Source organism: Homalodisca vitripennis, chromosome 8, assembly GCF_021130785.1.
Source record: "Homalodisca vitripennis isolate AUS2020 chromosome 8, UT_GWSS_2.1, whole genome shotgun sequence".
Lineage (NCBI taxonomy): Eukaryota > Metazoa > Arthropoda > Insecta > Hemiptera > Cicadellidae > Homalodisca > Homalodisca vitripennis.
This window is the reverse complement of record NC_060214.1, coordinates 11,487,032-11,508,434: the sequence shown is the minus strand read 5'-3', so window position 1 is coordinate 11,508,434 and position 21,403 is coordinate 11,487,032. Positions and strand designations below refer to the sequence as shown.

General features: G+C 40.6%; 1 protein-coding gene across 1 annotated transcript; it reads left to right on the top strand.

The window, feature by feature from the left end:
- On the top strand, nucleotides 1–2,288 carry LOC124367286 (zinc finger BED domain-containing protein 4-like). The gene is made up of 2 exons (XM_046824001.1): nucleotides 1–1,272; nucleotides 1,441–2,288. The coding sequence occupies exons 1-2, from the start codon at nucleotides 156–158 to the stop codon at nucleotides 1,722–1,724; spliced, it is 1,401 nt and encodes a 466-aa protein (XP_046679957.1). The 5' UTR covers nucleotides 1–155; the 3' UTR covers nucleotides 1,725–2,288.
- Nucleotides 2,289–21,403: the final 19,115 nt, after the last annotated feature.

Genomic DNA, 21,403 nt, shown 5'->3' with positions numbered 1-21,403 from the left:
AAACCCAAAAGAAGAAACTAGACAAGCTCCTCTTAAATGTGTTTGTTCAAGATTACCAACCCTTTTCAGTAGTAGAGGACGAAGGTTTTAAAAAGTTCGTCAATGGTCTAAATCCAAACTATGTTCTGCCAAACAGAAAAACCATTTCATCTTCTATGATACCAGCAGAATATGAGATGTGTTTGAATGCTGTTCGACAAGAAATGCTAACAGTATCAAATGTTACTTTGACAACTGACACTTGGACCTCTTCAAACACAGAGAGTTATATGGCTCTAACTTCCCACCACATTTCTAACGATTTTGAATTAAAATCAATTTTACTTGAGTGTTCTGTCATCAGATCTTCTCATACAAGTGTAAACTTGGCGGTAGAAATAGACAAAATTGTAAAAAAATTTCACCTTGAAGGCAAAATCATGATCATTGTCTCTGACAATGCCAGTAATATTGTAGGGGCTATAACTAATGAACTAAAACTAAAACACTTCGGATGTTTCGCCCATACAATTAATTTAATTTTGCAGGATGCATTGAAGGTTTGTCAGAGCTTAACAGATCGCATAAAAGCTATAGTTTCTCATTTTAAAAGAAGCACTAGTGCTACAGAGAAGCTAAGGGAAGTACAGAAAAATTTGGGACTGGAACCCAAAAAACTAGTTCTACAAGTAGCTACAAGATGGAACTCAACATTTTATATGTTGCAAAGAATTTCAGAGTTGAAGGATGCTGTTAAAACGACAGTGGCTTTAATCAATAAAGAAATTCCAGTGCTCACCGAAGATGAATGGAAGACTTGCTCCGAATTGGTAATGGTTCTGGAACCATTTGAAGAAGTAACCAGAAATATCTCTGGGGAAAATTACCTTACAGCTAGCCAAGTGATTGGATTTATCAATGGACTAGTTTCTGTCTGCAATAAAATGAGAAAAGAAACCCTAAGCGAAGTCTCCAAACGTGTAGTTGATGAATTGCTCAAAGGACTAAAAACCAGATTTTCTAACATTGAAAACAGCAAGACTATAGCTTTGGCGACGTTGTTAGATCCACGTTTCAAGCTTGCAGTATTTTCAGATGAAAAATCAGCTGGATCCATAAAAACCTACTGCACTGAGCTCATGTCAGCCATATGGAGCAAGAAGACAAGCACTTCTGTGACGTCTGTCAGTGGAAGTCAGGAAAAAGACGATGGAAATCAGCCTCTTACAAAACAGGCAAAGTTTTCTATCTGGGCAGACCTTGATAAGATGATAGCATCCAAGAAACCGTCAGGTACGTTAAAATATATTAATCTGTAAACCATATTAAATTGGGTTTAAAAAACACTTTATTATCCACTTAAAATAATTGTATTTTCAGGGTTAAAGGCATCTGCTGTCATATTCAATTACGTGTTAAAACACTTTATTATCCACTTACAATAATTCATTGTATTTTCAGGTTCAAAGACATCTGCTGCAATTGTTGAAATGAACCGTTATTTAGACGAGGAATGCATCGGACGCTCAGAAAACCCACTACTGTGGTGGAAACAAAATGAAGTTTTTTACCCTCTGTTGTCACAAGTTGTAAAAAAACATTTTTGTGCAGTGGCAACATCGGTCCCCTGTGAGAGATTATTCTCAAAAGCAGGATACATAATTACAGAACGACGTACCAGATTATCAGGGAAACGATGTGAACAACTGTTGTTTTTAAATGCTAACAGATATTTAGTGCAATAAGTTTTTTTAGTTGTTCTTAGTTTAGTTTTCTTATTATATGTCAGGCAAACTGTGTTAAGAGCTGTTGTTTTATAATGCCGACATATTTTTAGTACAAGTTTTTTTAGTTGTATATTTTTACTTGCATATTGTAGTTGTAATATACTTTGTATATTTTTTCAATACGTTGTATCTCATAAATTACATTCTAAAAGGTATTGGCTTATCAACTTTATAGCCCTGGTTTAAGACTTAATAGTAACTTAACTTAAGTAAATTTTAAATGACACACTAGTTCATAAGCAATTTAGAATTACGAATAATAATATGTTTTAGTATTGCAACTCTAACCTGTAATTTCAAAAATTAAGTTGAATTATCAGTGTTTGCGGTGACGGGTGTTTGCTGAAGTTACGAGAGCTACGGCTGTAACGTAACTGTCACCATTAAATAATATGGTGACAGTGACAGACCGGCCGAGCGCGAGCGGAGCCACAGCGCCAGGCGGAGCCGGAGCTGTCCCGTAATAGGTGACAAAAATAATAGGCTACTGGAACCTATTACGGCTCCGTCACGTAACGTTGGAACCTATTACGTCAAAGTAACCGTAATTTCCATCACTACTGACTTCTGTCTGGTGCAGCGCCAACAACCACAGCGTCAAGGTCACCATATGATTTATATTTGGAACAGCTGATTAGAGATGCTTACTAGATATAAAAATAGCTAGTAAAACACAATAACTCAAATTTTATTGTTAATGAAATAGCTAGTACATTAAATAAAACATGACTAATAATATTATTATGACATTCTTCATCAATACAGCTACCTTTTATATATTGGCTGAGCGTCAGCAAACAATTTTAATTCCATCTGTCTGTCTGTTTGCATATCTCGTAAACAAACTAGCATATAGCTTTGAAATTACGCATAAAGCTTTACATCTACATATGATGGACGCTGAGTTCGATGATAGTGGATGTCATTCCATGGGATTTGGCTGAGCGTTAGTGAACATTTTTGCACTGGTCTTATGGGTAACCGTGATGGCAACGATAAAATAGAAGAATAAATCATTTTGTAAACAAACTAAATTCATCAATAGAGATTCAATCCTGTAAATTTAAATTAGATTTTTAAACAATAACATAGATAATGACGTGTTGATAATTAAATTAAATATATTCTTCTTATTACTTACTATTACTAAATGTATAATTATAATGTAACTCATTCATGTTATTTTTCAAAAATGATAAGAATTATTCATACTTTACTTCAGGCTAGAAATATGAAACTGAAGTATACAGTGAATTTGTAATTATACTTGACTAATTCTACCAAAAACTTATTTATTTCAGCTATAGATGGATAGAACTGAAAATGGATTAACATTCAATTTTGTTTTTATTTCTTTTTTACAATGTCAAAATGTAAATGCATAAGAAGTGATAATATGAATATATGAGAGGATTGATAGAAAGAACCGAGTGTTTGGAACAAAGATCCTCTGGTCGTGACGATTGGGGGTGAAAAGCTGGGCTATTCCACGTGATCCGTGCAAATTCTTAAAATTTTTTTCTCGTCTAGTTCACAGACTTTCTCCTTGCTCTTTTCAATAAAAAAAGATTTCCGTCACGGGGGAAGAGGTTGAATTTTATTCAGGATCTTATTGCAAATTTTCGACTGGTCATATCAGTGATGAAACGTTTACTATAGGTTTCAGCTTACAAAAAGACACAGGGCGATTTTAGTTCATGCAGGGTGGGATAAATACCCCTCCGCCGCTGTGATGCTGCCCTCTTCCAGTGCCCCCATCCCTGCTCAGCACTCGCCCACTTGCTCTATCCCCTAACCACTGTCACAGGCTAACCTCACACTAAAACGCAAATTCCCTGGATACGTCTATGGCTGTTAGTCTGTTTAATTAATATTTTAAGCTTGTATAGGCCGACACACAAAGATAATATATACTTACACAATAGGTAAGTAACTGCAGTGTGAACAGAGCGAGACACGATCCACACAGCTGAATAAAACAGACACGATTAAATGCTTGCCCCACTCCCCGCCACTGGAGGGACCCCTCCTGCGCGTGGCTCCTCAGATATTTGCCTCAGATGTTTCTTTGTGAGCGGTTGAAACAATACGATATCAGCTCAAGCAGTTACGCTGCTGGTGACCGCATGTCAACCGGCCTCCAGGTCACGTCAGTGGTGGGCGGCACCTTACTCCCAAATCTCGGTGAATAGATTATAGTAATTAGGGCAATAACAGTGCAGCACTTTGGATAATCCTTTTTCATCTACCGCTGAAAGTCGTTTGCCTGTCTCAAAAAACAAAGTTTTGATTGACCTAAATAGTTAAAACGTGGAGATTTAACTAACCAACAACACATGCCCTAAGACGTGTAATAATTTTATACAACACGTGCCCTAACACACCTAGTGTAATTATTATCCTGCACGATGAAAATATGTATTATGGTTTCTTGACAATAATTCTGGGCCAAAGCCTGCATGATCGGTTGAATGCAAATAATATGGTATTCTGATTTGGGGATCTTTCCACTATATTCATGTCATTAAAAACAAATCATGTAATTGCTAATGCCTCAAATAGATTATCGTACAAACCTCTTTTTCGAAATTAAACACTCTTCCGCTCTCATGCATCTATATCTGTCAAACACATTTGCAAAACAGAACCCTCTCAGTTTCCCCCAAAGTTTTCACATCTAATCGATCTACCTTACAAGACATAGACATAATATGATCCTTCCACTTCATAATACATCTTCTTACGAAAAAACATTTCGCTATACGGGAAGAAAACTTTACAATAAACTCCCAATAACCTTAAAAATGAACCACCAATAACAATCTTCAAGAAGAGGCTCCGTGAGCTCCTAATGAATGTCATGTTCTACTCAGTAGACGAACTTCTTAGATGACGGTGGTGGGGCTCTTGACTTTCTTATTGCAGCGTCTGAAATCTAACGCTGTGACACATTTGATTCCTGGAACCAACATCCATCTGAAGAGGTCCAAAACAGTCGGCAACGTAGGAGCTCTAAACGAACTCGCTACATTGTTTCGACATCAGAGACACCTGACTAGAAACATATGTAATCAAGATGAAGTGATGTTCTCATTGTCTCTGGTCAGGTACACAACTGACTGCACTTCGATGTTTCTGAAACGATCTGAAAATAACGGTGGAGCAACCGAGTTTTCTACACATAACGTGGAGCAATGGTGGGAAGGGAGTTGAACTGAAAATATCAACACTTTATATATTATAAGAACAGTTTTAATTAATTAACTCACGTAAGATTTTATTATGTGGATTATATTTATTAAGTTCTGGTGTCTTTTTCTTGTGTAGTGTTTTACTGTCGTCTGCGGTGGTTATTACCTCTGCAGTGAATTTCTCATCAAACTTTTTAATTCACTGCCGGAACAGCATTGCTGGGGACTTCAATCAGCCAGCGACAGTTTGGGATAGTCTTCCAGTATCTTCTTTGAGCAGCTCTTCCGGGTTTCTGGTGGACTTGGCTTCGATTCTGGACCTTCATCAGCTAAATACTGTCAGGAATAAGAGGGGCGTTATCTTGGACTTGATCTTCCGTCCAAATGGAAAATTGCAACTTGTTCCTGATCTCAGACGCTGCGATCTCCCAGCTATATTCAACTATATAGCCAGTTTGTCTTACCCGTTGGTTGATACTACTAATGCGGAAACGCTTTTCAGTCACTTCTGTGATGAACTCAGGAATGCTATTCTAATGAATTGTCCATACAAGAAAATAGGCACAACCTCTTTTCCTCATTGGTTTTTCCACTGATTTGAAAAAACTGATTATTCAGAAGAAGCTATCTCACAAACGTTTCAAGGAAACCTCTGATCCTACTCACTACGCGATCTTCCAGCGACTTAGAGCCCAATGTACTGTTCTTGTTTCTCAGTGTCGTCGTAAGCTCCTGGATCGCATCAATGATTCAGTGTCGAACAACCCTAAAAGTTTTTGGAGCTATGTCAGTCAACAGAGGAAAACATCGAACATACCCAGGATGATTCGTCATGAGGAATCGGTTGCGGAAGATCCTGAAGAAATTTGCCGTGTTTTTTGCCAGCTACTTCGCTACTATTTTTAGTAAAACTCACGATGATCCTCCTGTCTACCATCCTCGAGAGTTCAAAGTCTTAACAACCTGGTGCCTTTCAGTCGAGGCCATTGAGCGTAAGCTTAGCCAGCTGGACCCAAACAAAGGGGCAGGTCCTGATTCCATTCCTCCATCGGTGCTTAAATATTGCAGTGTGGTGATTTCTCCTCATTTATTTATTTATTTCAACATATTCTTCTCTAAAGGTATTTTTTCCAGACTGCTTAAAGACAGGATACATAGTTCCCATATTCAAATCTGGCAATAGTACCCTTGCATCGAACTACAGACCGATTGTTATTTTAAACACATTGTCCAAAGTATTTGAGAGTCTGGTGTTAGATGGACTTGAATTTGAGCTTAAACACCTAGTAGTGCCGCAGCAGCATGGCTTTCGCTCCGGGAGATCCACAACCACTAACCTCATCATTTTTCAACACTACATAACCTCAGCATTCGCAAGAGGTCGGCAGGTGGACTGCATTTATCTGGATTTCGCAAAAGCCTTCGACCGGGTTAGTCACAAACACCTATTGGCTAAATTGGACTCTCTAGGATTCTCCAGTTCTCTCCTGCAATTCTTCCAATCCTATCTTCGGGGTCGAACGCTGAGTGTGAGGTGTGGTACTGCTATTTCTCACCCCATTAGTGCTGAGTCAGGAGTTCCCCAAGGGTCACATCTGGGACCTTTCCTTTTCAACCTCTTCATCAACGATATTGGTGATGCCCTGACCGCCAAACATCTTTTATTTGCTGATGATGTGAAGCCCTTTCTGGAATCATCCTCGGGCCATGATGTGGACCGTCTCAGGGCGTCATTAAGGGCACTGGAGCACTGGTGCTTTAAAAACTCTATGGACCTGAACGTATCTAAATGTTCAGTTATGACCTTTTCCAGATCTCGGAATCCACTTTTGCATGACTATTACCTTGGCAGCGAAATTCTCCATAGAGTCTGGAGGATGAAGGACCTTGGTGTCATAACTACTTCAACTCTCCATCCCGATGAGCATGTGCGGTTCATTTGCGGGAGAGCCAACTCCACGCTTGGCTTCATCTTTCGTTTCTCTGGAGGGCTGCATGTTGACTCTCTAGTAACATTGTATAAGACTCTAGTGCGTCCGCTCCTGGAGTACAACTCTTCTGTGTGGACTCCGTATCAATCTACTCTCATATCGGATATTGAGAGAGTCCAGGTCCGATTCATCAGAGTTGTTGGCTGCCGAATGGGATACAACTACCTTGAAGTCCCTGTACCACTACTGAAGTCTCACTTCCGTCCTCATGACTTAGACATTCGCAGAAGGATTCATGACTCAGTTCTCCTCATGAAGTTGATCAATGGTGTTGTGGGCTGCCCTGAGCTGTTACAGGAGCTTCCTTTTCACATTCCTGGTCGTACAAGATCCCAGGATTTGTTTGAGAGGCTTCAGTACTCCACGTTATACCAGCAACGCAGTACGCTCCCACGCCTTTTACAACTCGGCAATGAGATAGGTGGATCTGTGGACTTTTTCTCTCCTGGTGTGGCTCGATTTCGTAGCCAAGCCGTGCGCCTTCTTACTGCAAATGATGGAGTTGGTGATGAGTGATTGGTGACGCCTTTAGAGGGTCACATATCAGTGTGATGACAAAGGTTAAGTGCATGAGTGATTCTTCTCCGCACATTCTGGCATCGTGATTGTACTGTAATAGGAAGTTTTATAATTATTGCTTGTTATCTTGTTTTTTATTGCTTGTTAAATATTATATATGTATTTATTGCTTGTTATAATATATTATAAGATACATTATTACTTGTCGAAACTTCATATTCTACTGCAGGTTATGTTTAATTATACACGCATACATATATTATACGCACACACAACCCTCACGCCCCCACACACATATAAATCGTTGCTGTGATTATTGCCATAATTTTTTTACTTGTTCATATAGTTGGTGTTATTTATTTGTTGCTTGTTATCTTTGAATATATTATTGCTTGTTGTACTGTATTATAAGATAATTTATCTCTTGTTGAATCTAATTTAACATTTCTTATAAAATGGTGTATGCCGTATATAAATAAATAAATAAATAAAACAGCTAAGGTGAGAGAACGATTATACTTTTAGGAAGGGCTAAGAAAGCTTCCACTGTTTCTGCTTAACACTAAGTGATTTAAAATACTTAGCTATAAGAAAAGTATTTGCAATTTGAAGTCTAAGTATAGGATAAGAGCACTTATGAAGGAAACAGGATTTTCCGGACATTTACCATCGTTCAATGACACAAAAAGTCAGTAACACTACATTTTGACATCTGCAATCTGATCTCTTTTTCAGGTAAATAACTAACCTAAAAAATAATTACAAACTAGGTTAAAATAAACCAATCTTACCAGAGCGTTGTGACACGCCTAAGTCAGGAATCACAACCACTAAGATGTGTGTCAACTTCACCAACTCTAAAACGTGCACTTAATAAAAAACAAAATACAACACTAATTATTATTAAAACTGAACTACAGAATACAGGTCATTCGCCGAAGAACCACCTATGACTGACCAGGGGCCAAAAGTAAATATTAAACGCAGAAACAAGATGGTGGCAAAAAGAGGGAACAGGAGTGGGTCTTTTTTACTATTGGTTCATGCTAGATGAGCTTCTTAAAACAATACTGTGACTCCGCGTTGGGTTACAGTTACACATATATAATCTGTTTGAAACTTTTTGTTTTCTTTTTAGTTAATTTTTCAGATTTGGCAACCAAAGCGGCCCAATCTCGACTGATGGTTAACTGATTTGTTGATCTGCCAATTTAAAGTATGTAGTCTCGGTTAATTTTCTTTAAAAGAAATGAGGCTCTTGATGTATTATGTTGGCTTCATCCCAATTCATAAGATGGTCTTCGAACTAACAATGGTGTGAAAATTTTGTCTTTTCTCTTAAATTCTTTCTCGCGTTTCTTTGTTTTCTTTTATCCTTACGTCCTTACTTAATGTCTTTTTGTCTCGCCTATGTATTTCCTATTGCAACTACACTTTATACTGTAAATACAGTTTTTTGCAAACACGTGTGCCATTTTTTACTTTTGTTTTACGAGACTTTGTCTAAGAATACAACAAACAAAGAACGATACAATTCAGTACAATTACTGAATACAATTAGCTTCCGCGTTCCTACCAGATCCACTAGCCATTAGCGTCTCTTCGAGTACGACCATGCTGGGACCATCTACCTTCGCTTTAGTCCTATTCCTCGACTCATGCATTTCGAGATCTAGATTGGCTCCTCAGTAGAACTTATGGTTGCAGCATTGGGAGCGGTCTGGCGAACTGCTGCTGATGGATGCCTGTTCTGTGATGTCTCATCTTTCAATGCGTGACTGTTATAATTTACTTTATTTCTGTTGTTAGCTTGACTATTTATTTTGTTGAGTTGTTTACGTTGTACATACATATTTATTCTTCGTTATATTTGTCTCATTGTTTATATCGTTAATGGTTTGCATTGTTAATTTTTTATAAATATTTATTTGTTTTGTTAATACTTACACATTTTATTTTTGTAACTGCTTGTTTTCGTTGCTTGATTTTTTATATTGTTAATTGTTACTTTGTCAAATCTTGTGTATTTAGTTTTCTTTTTATTTGCTCGCGTATCAAGTATTGTAGTTATTGCTAGCTTTCTTTTCATGGACTTTATTATATGATACTTAATAATATTTATAATCTTTGTTACACTCTCTTGGCCATCTTTTTTTTATTTTAGTAATAATGTAAAATGGCGTATGCCGTTGGTGAATAAATAAATAGATAAATGTTGTGTGTTTTAAACGCGGTTCTAATGTTGTACTTTATACCTACTCTTCTAATTTTCTCCGGTAATTCCGGCACATAAGGGATTGACAAAAAACGAAAATATATTATTAATATGCAATGGAGGAAACATAGTGTTATGTATATTGGTTCGTATCTATAGATATTTAGTAGTTAAGCACATTTAGAACTATCCAGTTATTTGCATATTAGGCGTATTATGTAGGGGCTCCACTGAACATCCGAACTATCACTGTCAAGCTCATGACCCCGAATTACCGAATAACAAAACAGAAGTTAATAAAACTCACGCTACAATAACAGGCGAAACGTTCTTAGAGTACTTACGACTACAATTCCACACAAAACTACTTTTTCTAAACACACAGTACTTTTCACCAAATAAATGCACTAAGTGCTTTTCTCTGTTTTTCGGCTCATCGCCGACTCCCTTCAAATAAGAATTTATCGTGAAGAGATTTGAAAAAGATTCGTTTTATTTATTCTTTCTTCTTTTTATAGTAATATAACATATTTATTCCCAAATACAATATTTTAAAATGTAACTAAATTATATTTTAAAATGCCAGTAATTATTAATAAATGACAATGATGTATGTATGTTACATAACTTGTAAATTTTTAAAACGCTCATAAACACGTACATTATTTTCTTAATCTTTTCCTATTCTGTAACAAGCATGTAGATTATATGATATGTATATATTGGAAGTGCGTTAAAGGATTGTCGACTGCGACTGATAAATCAAGACATTTAAAGACAGGCTATTATAATTTATCTATATTTTATCCACACGTAATTGAAAGTTTTGGGTGGCAGAATATTTTTGTTCAATTACAGTAGGATGCAATCACCACCTAAGTATTCTATCCATTGGTCTTAGCACAAACGTTCCTGGGTTATTCACCACTCAAGTAGTGACGACATGCGCGTCGTTAACAGTCGGAAAGGTCACTCAAACAAATCGTGATCAAAGATAACCCGTGAATTCTCACGTGGACCAGGTCAACACACACTATTCGTGTTATACTATGCCCAGCCAATAGCAGTTCCTTGCCCAGAGCATCGAACAGTGTCCAGTTACGTCTTGATAGGGACCATTGAATACATATCTTCAGTGTTATGCCATGTCCAGCCAATAGCAGTTCCTTGCTCAGAGCGTCGAACAGTGTCCAGTGACGTCTTGATAAGGACCAGTCAACACACATCTCTAGTGTTGCGCTGTCCAGCCAATAGCAGTTCCTTGCCCAGAGCGTCGAACAGTGTCCAGTGACGTCTCGATAGGGACCAATTAACACATATCTTCAGTGTTACGCCATGTCCAGCCAATAACAGTTCCTTGCCCAGAGCGTCGAACAGTGTCCAGTGACGTCTTGATAGGGACCATTGAACACATATCTTCAGTGTTATGCCATGTCCAGCCAATAGCAGTTCCTCGCCCAGAGCGTCGAACAGTGTCCAGTGACGTCTCGATAAGGACCAGTCAACACACATCTCTAGTGTTGCGCTGTCCAGCCAATAGCAGTTCCTTGCTCAGAGCGTCGAACAGTGTCCAGTTACGTCTTGATAGGGACCATTGAATACATATCTTCAGTGTTATGCCATGTCCAGCCAATAGCAGTTCCTCGCCCAGAGCGTCGAACAGTGTCCAGTGACGTCTCGATAAGGACCAGTCAACACACATCTCTAGTGTTGCGCTGTCCAGCCAATAGCAGTTCCTTGCTCAGAGCGTCGAACAGTGTCCAGTTACGTCTTGATAGGGACCATTGAATACATATCTTCAGTGTTATGCCATGTCCAGCCAATAGCAGTTCCTTGCTCAGAGCGTCGAACAGTGTCCAGTGACGTCTCGATAGGGACCATTGAACACATATCTTCAGTGTTATGCCATGTCCAGCCAATAGCAGTTCCTTGCCCAGAGCGTCGAACAGTGTCCAGTGACGTCTCGATAGGGACCATTCAACACATATCTTCAGTGTTATGCCATGTCCAGCCAATAGCAGTTCCTTGCCCAGAGCGTCGAACAGTGTCCAGTGACGTCTTGATAGGGACCATTGAACACATATCTTCAGTGTTATGCCATGTCCAGCCAATAGCAGTTCCTTGCCCAGAGCGTCGAACAGTGTCCAGTGACGTCTCGATAGGGACCAAAATCAACACATATTTTTCAGTGTTATGCCATGTTCCAGCCAATTAGCAGTTCCTTGCCCAGAGCGTCGACACAGTGTCCAGTGGATGTCTTGATAGGGACCATTGCAACACATATCTTCAGTGTTATGCCATGTCCAGCCAATAGCAGTTCCTTGCCCAGAGCGTCGAACAGTGTCCAGTGACGTCTCGATAGGGACCAATTAACACACATATCTTCAGTGTTACGCCATGTCCAGCCAATAACAGTTCCTTGCCCAGAGCGTCGAACAGTGTCCAGTTACGTCTTGATAGGGACCATTGAATACATATCTTCAGTGTTATGCCATGTCCAGCCAATAGCAGTTCCTTGCCCAGAGCGTCGAACAGTGTCCAGTGACGTCTCGATAGGGACCATTGAACACATATCTTCAGTGTTATGCCATGTCCAGCCAATAGCAGTTCCTTGTCCAGAGCGTCGAACAGTGTCCAGTGACGTCTTGATAGGGACCACTGAACACATATCTTCAGTGTTATGCCATGTCCAGCCAATAGCAGTTCCTTGCCCAGAGCGTCGAACAGTGTCCAGTGACGTCTTGATAGGGACCATTCAACACATATCTTCAGTGTTATGCCATGTCCAGCCAATAGCAGTTCCTTGCCCAGAGCGTCGAACAGTGTCCAGTGACGTCTCGATAGGGACCACTGAACACATATCTTCAGTGTTATGCCATGTCCAGCCAATAGCAGTTCCTTGCCCAGAGCGTCGAACAGTGTCCAGTGAAGTCTTGATAGGGACCATTGAACACATATCTTCAGTGTTATGCCATGTCCAGCCAATAGCAGTTCCTTGCCCAGAGCGTCGAACAGTGTCCAGTGATGTCTTGATAGGGACCATTCAACACTATCTTCAGTGTTATGCCATGTCCAGCCAATAGCAGTTCCTTGCCCAGAGCGTCGAACAGTGTCCAGTGACGTCTTGATAGGGACCACTGAACACATATCTTCAGTGTTATGCCATGTCCAGCCAATAGCAGTTCCTTGCCCAGAGCGTCGAACAGTGTCCAGTGACGTCTTGATAGGGACCATTGAACACATATCTTCAGTGTTATGCCATGTCCAGCCAATAGCAGTTCCTTGCCCAGAGCGTCGAACAGTGTCCAGTGACGTCTCGATAGGGACCAATTAACACATATCTTCAGTGTTACGCCATGTCCAGCCAATAACAGTTCCTTGCCCAGAGCGTCGAACAGTGTCCAGTTACGTCTTGATAGGGACCATTGAATACATATCTTCAGTGTTATGCCATGTCCAGCCAATAGCAGTTCCTCGCCCAGAGCGTCGAACAGTGTCCAGTGACGTCTTGATAGGGACCATTGAACACATATCTTCAGTGTTATGCCATGTCCAGCCAATAGCAGTTCCTTGTCCCAGAGCGTCGAACAGTGTCCAGTGACGTCCTCGATAGGGACCATTGAACACATATCTTCAGTGTTATGCCATGTCCAGCCAATAGCAGTTCCTTGCCCAGAGCGTCGAACAGTGTCCAGTGACGTCTTGATAGGGACCATTGAACACATATCTTCAGTGTTATGCCATGTCCAGCCAATAGCAGTTCCTTGCCCAGAGCGTCGAACAGTGTCCAGTGACGTCTCGATAGGGACCAATTAACACATATCTTCAGTGTTACGGCCATGTCCAGCCAATAACAGTTCCTTGCCCAGAGCGTCGAACAGTGTCCAGTTACGTCTTGATAGGGACCATTGAATACATATCTTCAGTGTTATGCCATGTCCAGCCAATAGCAGTTCCTCGCCCAGAGCGTCGAACAGTGTCCAGTGACGTCTTGATAGGGACCATTGAACACACATATCTTCAGTGTTATGCCATGTCCAGCCAATAGCAGTTCCTTGCCCAGAGCGTCGAACAGTGTCCAGTGACGTCTTGATAGGGACCATGAACACATATCTTCAGTGTTATGCCATGTCCAGCCAATAGCAGTTCCTTGCCCAGAGCGTCGAACAGTGTCCAGTGACGTCTTGATAGGGACCATTGAACACATATCTTCAGTGTTATGCCATGTCCAGCCAATAGCAGTTCCTTGCCCAGAGCGTCGAACAGTGTCCAGTGACGTCTTGATAGGGACCATTGAACACATATCTTCAGTGTTTATGCCATGTCCAGCCAATAGCAGTTCCTTGCCCAGAGCGTCGAACAGTGTCCAGTGACGTCTTGATAGGGACCATTGAACACATATCTTCAGTGTTATGCCATGTCCAGCCAATAGCAGTTCCTTGCCCAGAGCGTCGAACAGTGTCCAGTGACGTCTTGATAGGGACCATTGAACACATATCTTCAGTGTTATGCCATGTCCAGCCAATAGCAGTTCCTTGCCCAGAGCGTCGAACAGTGTCCAGTGACGTCTTGATAGGGACCATTGAACACATATCTTCAGTGTTATGCCATGTCCAGCCAATAGCAGTTCCTTGCCCAGAGCGTCGAACAGTGTCCAGTGACGTCTTGATAGGGGACCATTGAACACATATCTTCAGTGTTATGCCATGTCCAGCCAATAGCAGTTCCTTGCCCAGAGCGTCGAACAGTGTCCAGTGACGTCTCGATAGGGACCAATTAACACATATCTTCAGTGTTACGCCATGTCCAGCCAATAGCAGTTCCTTGCCCAGAGCGTCGAACAGTGTCCAGTTACGTCTTGATAGGGACCATTGAATACATATCTTCAGTGTTATGCCATGTCCAGCCAATAGCAGTTCCTCGCCCAGAGCGTCGAACAGTGTCCAGTGACGTCTTGATAAGGGACCATTGAAACACATATCTTCAGTGTTATGCCATGTCCAGCCAATAGCAGTTCCTTGCCCAGAGCGTCGAACAGTGTCCAGTGACGTCTTGATAGGGACCATTGAACACATATCTTCAGTGTTATGCCATGTCCAGCCAATAGCAGTTTCCTTGCCCAGAGCGTCGAACAGTGTCCAGTGACGTCTTGATAGGGACCATTGAACACATATCTTCAGTGTTATGCCATGTCCAGCCAATAGCAGTTCCTTGCCCAGAGCGTCGAACAGTGTCCAGTGACGTCTTGATAGGGACCATTGAACACATATCTTCAGTGTTATGCCATGTCCAGCCAATAGCAGTTTCCTTGCCCAGAGCGTCGAACAGTGTCCAGTGACGTCTTGATAGGGACCATTGAACACATATCTTCAGTGTTATGCCATGTCCAGCCAATAGCAGTTCCTTGCCCAGAGCGTCGAACAGTGTCCAGTGACGTCTTGATAGGGACCAATCAACACATATCTTCAGTGTTTATGCCATGTCCAGCCAATAGCAGTTCCTTGCCCAGAGCGTCGAACAGTGTCCAGTGACGTCTTGATAGGGACCATTGAACACATATCTTCAGTGTTATGCCATGTCCAGCCAATAGCAGTTCCTTGCCCAGAGCGTCGAACAGTGTCCAGTGACGTCTCGATAGGGACCAATTAACACATATCTTCAGTGTTACGCCATGTCCAGCCAATAACAGTTCCTTGCCCAGAGCGTCGAACAGTGTCCAGTTACGTCTTGATAGGGACCATTGAATACATATCTTCAGTGTTATGCCATGTCCAGCCAATAGCAGTTCCTCGCCCAGAGCGTCGAACAGTGTCCAGTGACGTCTTGATAGGGACCATTGAACACATATCTTCAGTGTTATGCCATGTCCAGCCAATAGCAGTTCCTTGTCCAGAGCGTCGAACAGTGTCCAGTGACGTCTTGATAGGGACCATTGAACACATATCTTCAGTGTTATGCCATGTCCAGCCAATAGCAGTTCCTTGCCCAGAGCGTCGAACAGTGTCCAGTGACGTCTCGATAGGGACCATTCAACACATATCTTCAGTGTTACGCCATGTCCAGCCAATAACAGTTCCTTGCCCAGAGCGTCGAACAGTGTCCAGTGACGTCTTGATAGGGACCATTGAACACATATCTTCAGTGTTATGCCATGTCCAGCCAATAGCAGTTCCTTGCCCAGAGCGTCGAACAGTGTCCAGTGACGTCTTGATAGGGACCATTGAACACATATCTTCAGTGTTATGCCATGTCCAGCCAATAGCAGTTCCTTGCCCAGAGCGTCGAACAGTGTCCAGTGACGTCTCGATAGGGACCAATTAACACATATCTTCAGTGTTACGCCATGTCCAGCCAATAACAGTTCCTTGCCCAGAGCGTCGAACAGTGTCCAGTTACGTCTTGATAGGGACCATTGAATACATATCTTCAGTGTTATGCCATGTCCAGCCAATAGCAGTTCCTCGCCCAGAGCGTCGAACAGTGTCCAGTGACGTCTTGATAGGGACCATTGAACACATATCTTCAGTGTTATGCCATGTCCAGCCAATAGCAGTTCCTTGTCCCAGAGCGTCGAACAGTGTCCAGTGACGTCTCGATAGGGACCATTGAACACATATCTTCAGTGTTATGCCATGTCCAGCCAATAGCAGTTCCTTGCCCAGAGCGTCGAACAGTGTCCAGTGACGTCTCGATAGGGACCAATCAACACATATCTTCAGTGTTACGCCATGTCCAGCCAATAACAGTTCCTTGCCCAGAGCGTCGAACAGTGTCCAGTGACGTCTTGATAGGGACCATTGAACACATATCTTCAGTGTTATGCCATGTCCAGCCAATAGTAGTTCCTTGCCCAGAGCGTCGAACAGTGTCCAGTGACGTTTCGATAGGGACAAATCAACACATATCTTCAGTGTTACGCCATGTCCAGCCAATAACAGTTTCCTTGCCCAGAGCGTCGAACAGTGTCCAGTGACGTCTCGATAAGGACCAGTCAACACATATCTTCAGTGTTACGCCATGTCCAGCCAATAACAGTTCCTTGCCCAGAGCGTCGAACAGTGTCCAGTGACGTCTCGATAGGGACCAATCATTACATATCTTCAGTGTTACGCCATTTCCAGCCAATAACAGTTCCTTGCCCAGAGCGTCGAACAGTGTCTAGTTACGTCTCGATAGGGACCAATCAACACATATCTTCAGTGTTACGCCATGTCCAGCCAATAACAGTTCCTTGCCCAGAGCGTCGAACAGTGTCCAGTGACGTCTCGATAGGGACCAATCAACACATATCTTCAGTGTTTACGCCATGTCCAGCCAATAACAGTTCCTTGCCCAGAGCGTCGAACAGTGTCCAGTGACGTCTCGATAGGGACCAATCAACACATATCTTCAGTGTTACGCCATGTCCAGCCAATAACAGTTCCTTGCCCAGAGCGTCGAAAAGTGTTCAGTGACATCTCGATGGGGGACAGTCAACACAAATCTCCAGTGTTGCGCTGTCCAGCCAATAGAAGTTTTCAGGAGTAATCGTCGTGTTCCAGTAAGAACACGTGTGCCACAGACCAAGAGAAGTAACAGACTCGGCATAACACTTGCTCGGCGGAGCTAGGTCAGCTATTTCACCGATAAAGTGGGGAGAAACCACTCCCGAGCGTCGCGTCTTTCTTTTTTTACCATTGTACCTTATTACAGTCCACTAATACAAGTTATGCTTCTACAATTGTAGTTAATTAAAAAATGATACTATCAAAGTTGTTGGATTGGAACTTTTTATGAAAACAATTATTTTTTTAAATTTAATGTAGTTTGATGAACTTTAAGTAATGTTTTATTATGTTTCTTCTACAATCATAGATATTTGTAAAATATTTAAACCTTTTTCTTAACTTTTTATACATCATATAAAACAAAATTATCACTGTATAATTATTTCTTCTTCAATAGGTTTTTATAGTATCGCCATTTCATTTATATAATATATTACAACTATAGTTATCAAACTAACGTTCAGGGATATTATATCCAATTTAATTGACAAATGTAAGTAAGAAAAATAGTCACTGTAGAAGACCTATAGACTAGTTAGATAACAATTTAGGGTAGGTCTGGCCCTACGGTTAACTCATACTAATGGTAAAAGTTGGTCATTTGTTAACTCAAATCTGGCCCAACGACTTTCTCGGTGACAAAAATCGCCTGACCAAATAAACAAAAACTTTATCACAGAAGGTAAGAATTAAATATTACTTAAGGAAACCTTGTGTAATCAATCGGATAAGTAATCTTCGAGTAAATCACGTAAAGGTTTTTAAACAACCGTCTTTAATTATTATTAAACATCTTGGTCAATCAAGTGTATGATTTTATCTGTATAAAAGCTCAATTTAAATCTTACACACTCACAATGAAGAAAGTCTGGGGCTGAAACAAACTTGCGGCAAAGCTTTTTTACTGCGTAAGCCAATAACACAGGGTGCCGAAACTATTGTTACGGCCCTGGATATCGTTGCGGGTGCGGTCGAGTGCCAACTATCGATTATTCCTGTCTCCTGAGATAAATGAAGGGAATGTCACGCGATGGTCAAATGTTTCTGAAGAGCAAGGTTGCTATGTTTTATTTGATAATAATTAGATTGCTTAGTTTAAAATAAAATTGTAACTATTTGTAGATAGTTTTGTCTTTATGTTATATGCTTAAAGTGTGTACTTTTCACCAACACTTTTAAAAGTTCGTGCTGTTTACAAGTTCACATATTCAATGTATCAACATTAAATTTATAATTTACACGCAAAGCTCAATCAGAAAAATATATTAAAACGTTAGAAAATAGAAGATTAAATTTAAAATTCAAATTTGTTATATAGAAAATGTTGCGAAATATTTTGACTGAACCACCAAATTCCAGTGTAAAAATGTTTCGGACTGTTTGTTTCGTTCGGTTATTTTCAGATTATATATTTTTTGTACTGTAAAGCGTATTGTATAAAAGACAAAATTGGTGGAACTTATAGGCTGACAGACAAAACAAAGGAACTTATGGGCTGACAGACAAGACAGTGGAACTTATGGACTGACAGACAAGACAGTGGAACTTATGTGCTGACAGACAAGACAGTGGAACTTATGTGCTGGCTGACAGACAAGACAGTGGAACTTATGTGCTGGCTGACAGACAAGACAGTGGAACTTGTGTGCTGACAGACAAGACAGTGGAACTTATGTGCTTACAGACAAGACAGTGGAACTTATGTGCTGGCTGACACACGAGACAGTGGAACTTATGTGCTGACAGACAAGACAGTAGAACTTATGTGCTGACTGACAAGACAGTGGAACTTATGTGCTGGCTGACAGACAAGACAGTGGAACTTATGTGCTGACAGACAAGACAGTGAAACTTATGGACTGACAGAAAAGACAGTGGAACTTATAGACTGACAGACATGACAGTGGAACTTATGGGCAGTATGCAGCGGGATTTTGAAAATAAGAAAATCACAATCTATGGTTTTGTAATCCTATTTAAATTCCTCCTTTTGAGTTTAATTTTTATACATAAATCATCATCATATGAATGCATAAGCTATAAAAAGAATTTAATGTGATTATGAATATCATAAAAAGGGAGAGAAAGATTATTAGCAAGCGGTTTATTTATGTACATAACCTTTCACAATAGCGCACGAACGCGTTTTATTTAAATTGTTATAAAAATACTATAAACACAAAATAATCTATCCACATAATCTCAATTATAGCTTTCCCTTTTAAAAAGGAAAACATATTGTAGTTATTATTATATGAGTTTTAAGTTTATTTGGACGGTTTTTAATTAAACTTAAAAAGAAGATAAATCTTCACTGAATTAACTTTTAAGCGGTACTCAATACACCTAAGTTTTTAAACATTATAATTGGCAAATCGAACTCATTAATTTGCACAGTAAAAAACTAGCAAATAAAAACTTTTAAATAGCAGCATAGAGCTTATACATCAAGTAAAATTAATAAAGTCCAAATAAAAACACTTACCCATTGAAATCAACCTCTAATCCATTTATCAAATACAATAAACATTAAAATCACTTTTGAATAGAAGCTGTTTAAAGTAAGTATTCGTTGAAGGTCTTGAAAAGACAGTTCCTTATTAAGGGTTTACAAAGATAAAAATGTCTTTCTCTCTAATACACTAGTTTTGTTGTTTTTCCAACATGGCATTTTATTCACGTCTTACTTAATTGTGTATGAATATATTTTGTAAAAATTGCGCAGGAATTACACACAATTTCTACAATATAACATTAATACTGATTAATATTTTGGTCTAGTTAGAAGTTAATCTTAGAAGTAACCAAGTGTTTGAATCAATCCATATAGAGATATTGACATTTCCTATCATTGTATATTACACAAAGTATAGCAATACGTCTAAAGGTTTGAAATCTAAAATCTTCTTCGGGTGAATTTAAAATGTACCAAGGGACTAACGCTCATTTAACGTAACGAACTAATATTCTGTAGAACTGCACCAAGTCCAGACGGGAGAAAATAAATCCAAGCGATGTCACTGCACAGAAGAGAAGAGCACAAACACACCACAACCGAACTGCATCAAACTGATACGATCAGCATCAGACTAGTCCAGACTGGAGAAAATGAATCTAAGTGGTGTCACTCCACAGAAGAGAAGAGCACAAACACACCACAACCGAACTGACGAACTGCATCAAACTTGATACGATCAGCATCAGACTGAGTCCAGTCTGAACTCAGACTGGAGGATATGAATCTAAGCGGTGTCACTCCACAGAAGAGAAGAGCACAAACACACCACAACCGAACTGACGAACTGCATCAAACCTGATACGATCAGCATCAGACAGAGTCCAGACGGGAGAAAAATAAATCCAAGCGATGTCACTGCACAGAAGAGAAGAGCACAAACACACCACAACCGAACTGCATCAAACTTGATACGATCAGCATCAGACTGAGTCCAGTCTGGACTCAGACTGGAGGAAATGATTCTAAGCGGTGTCACTCCACAGAGGAGAAGATCACAAACCCACCACAACCGAACTGCATCAAACCTGATACGATCAGCATCAGACTGAGTCCAGTCTGGACCCAGACTGGAGAAAATGATTCTAAGCGGTGTCACTCCACAGAGGAGAAGATCACAAACCCACCACAACCGAACTGCATCAAACCTGATACGATCAGCATCAGACTAGTCCAGACTGGAGAAAATGAATCTAAGTGGTGTCACTCCACAGAAGAGAAGAGCACAAACACACCACAACCGAACTGACGAACTGCATCAAACTTGATACGATCAGCATCAGACTGAGTCCAGTCTGAACTCAGACTGGAGGATATGAATCTAAGCGGTGTCACTCCACAGAAGAGAAGAGCACAAACACACCACAACCGAACTGACGAACTGCATCAAACCTGATACGATCAGCATCAGACAGAGTCCAGACGGGAGAAAATAAATCCAAGCGATGTCACTGCACAGAAGAGAAGAGCACAAACACACCACAACCGAACTGCATCAAACTTGATACGATCAGCATCAGACTGAGTCCAGTCTGGACTCAGACTGGAGGAAATGATTCTAAGCGGTGTCACTCCACAGAGGAGAAGATCACAAACCCACCACAACCGAACTGCATCAAACCTGATACGATCAGCATCAGACTGAGTCCAGTCTGGACC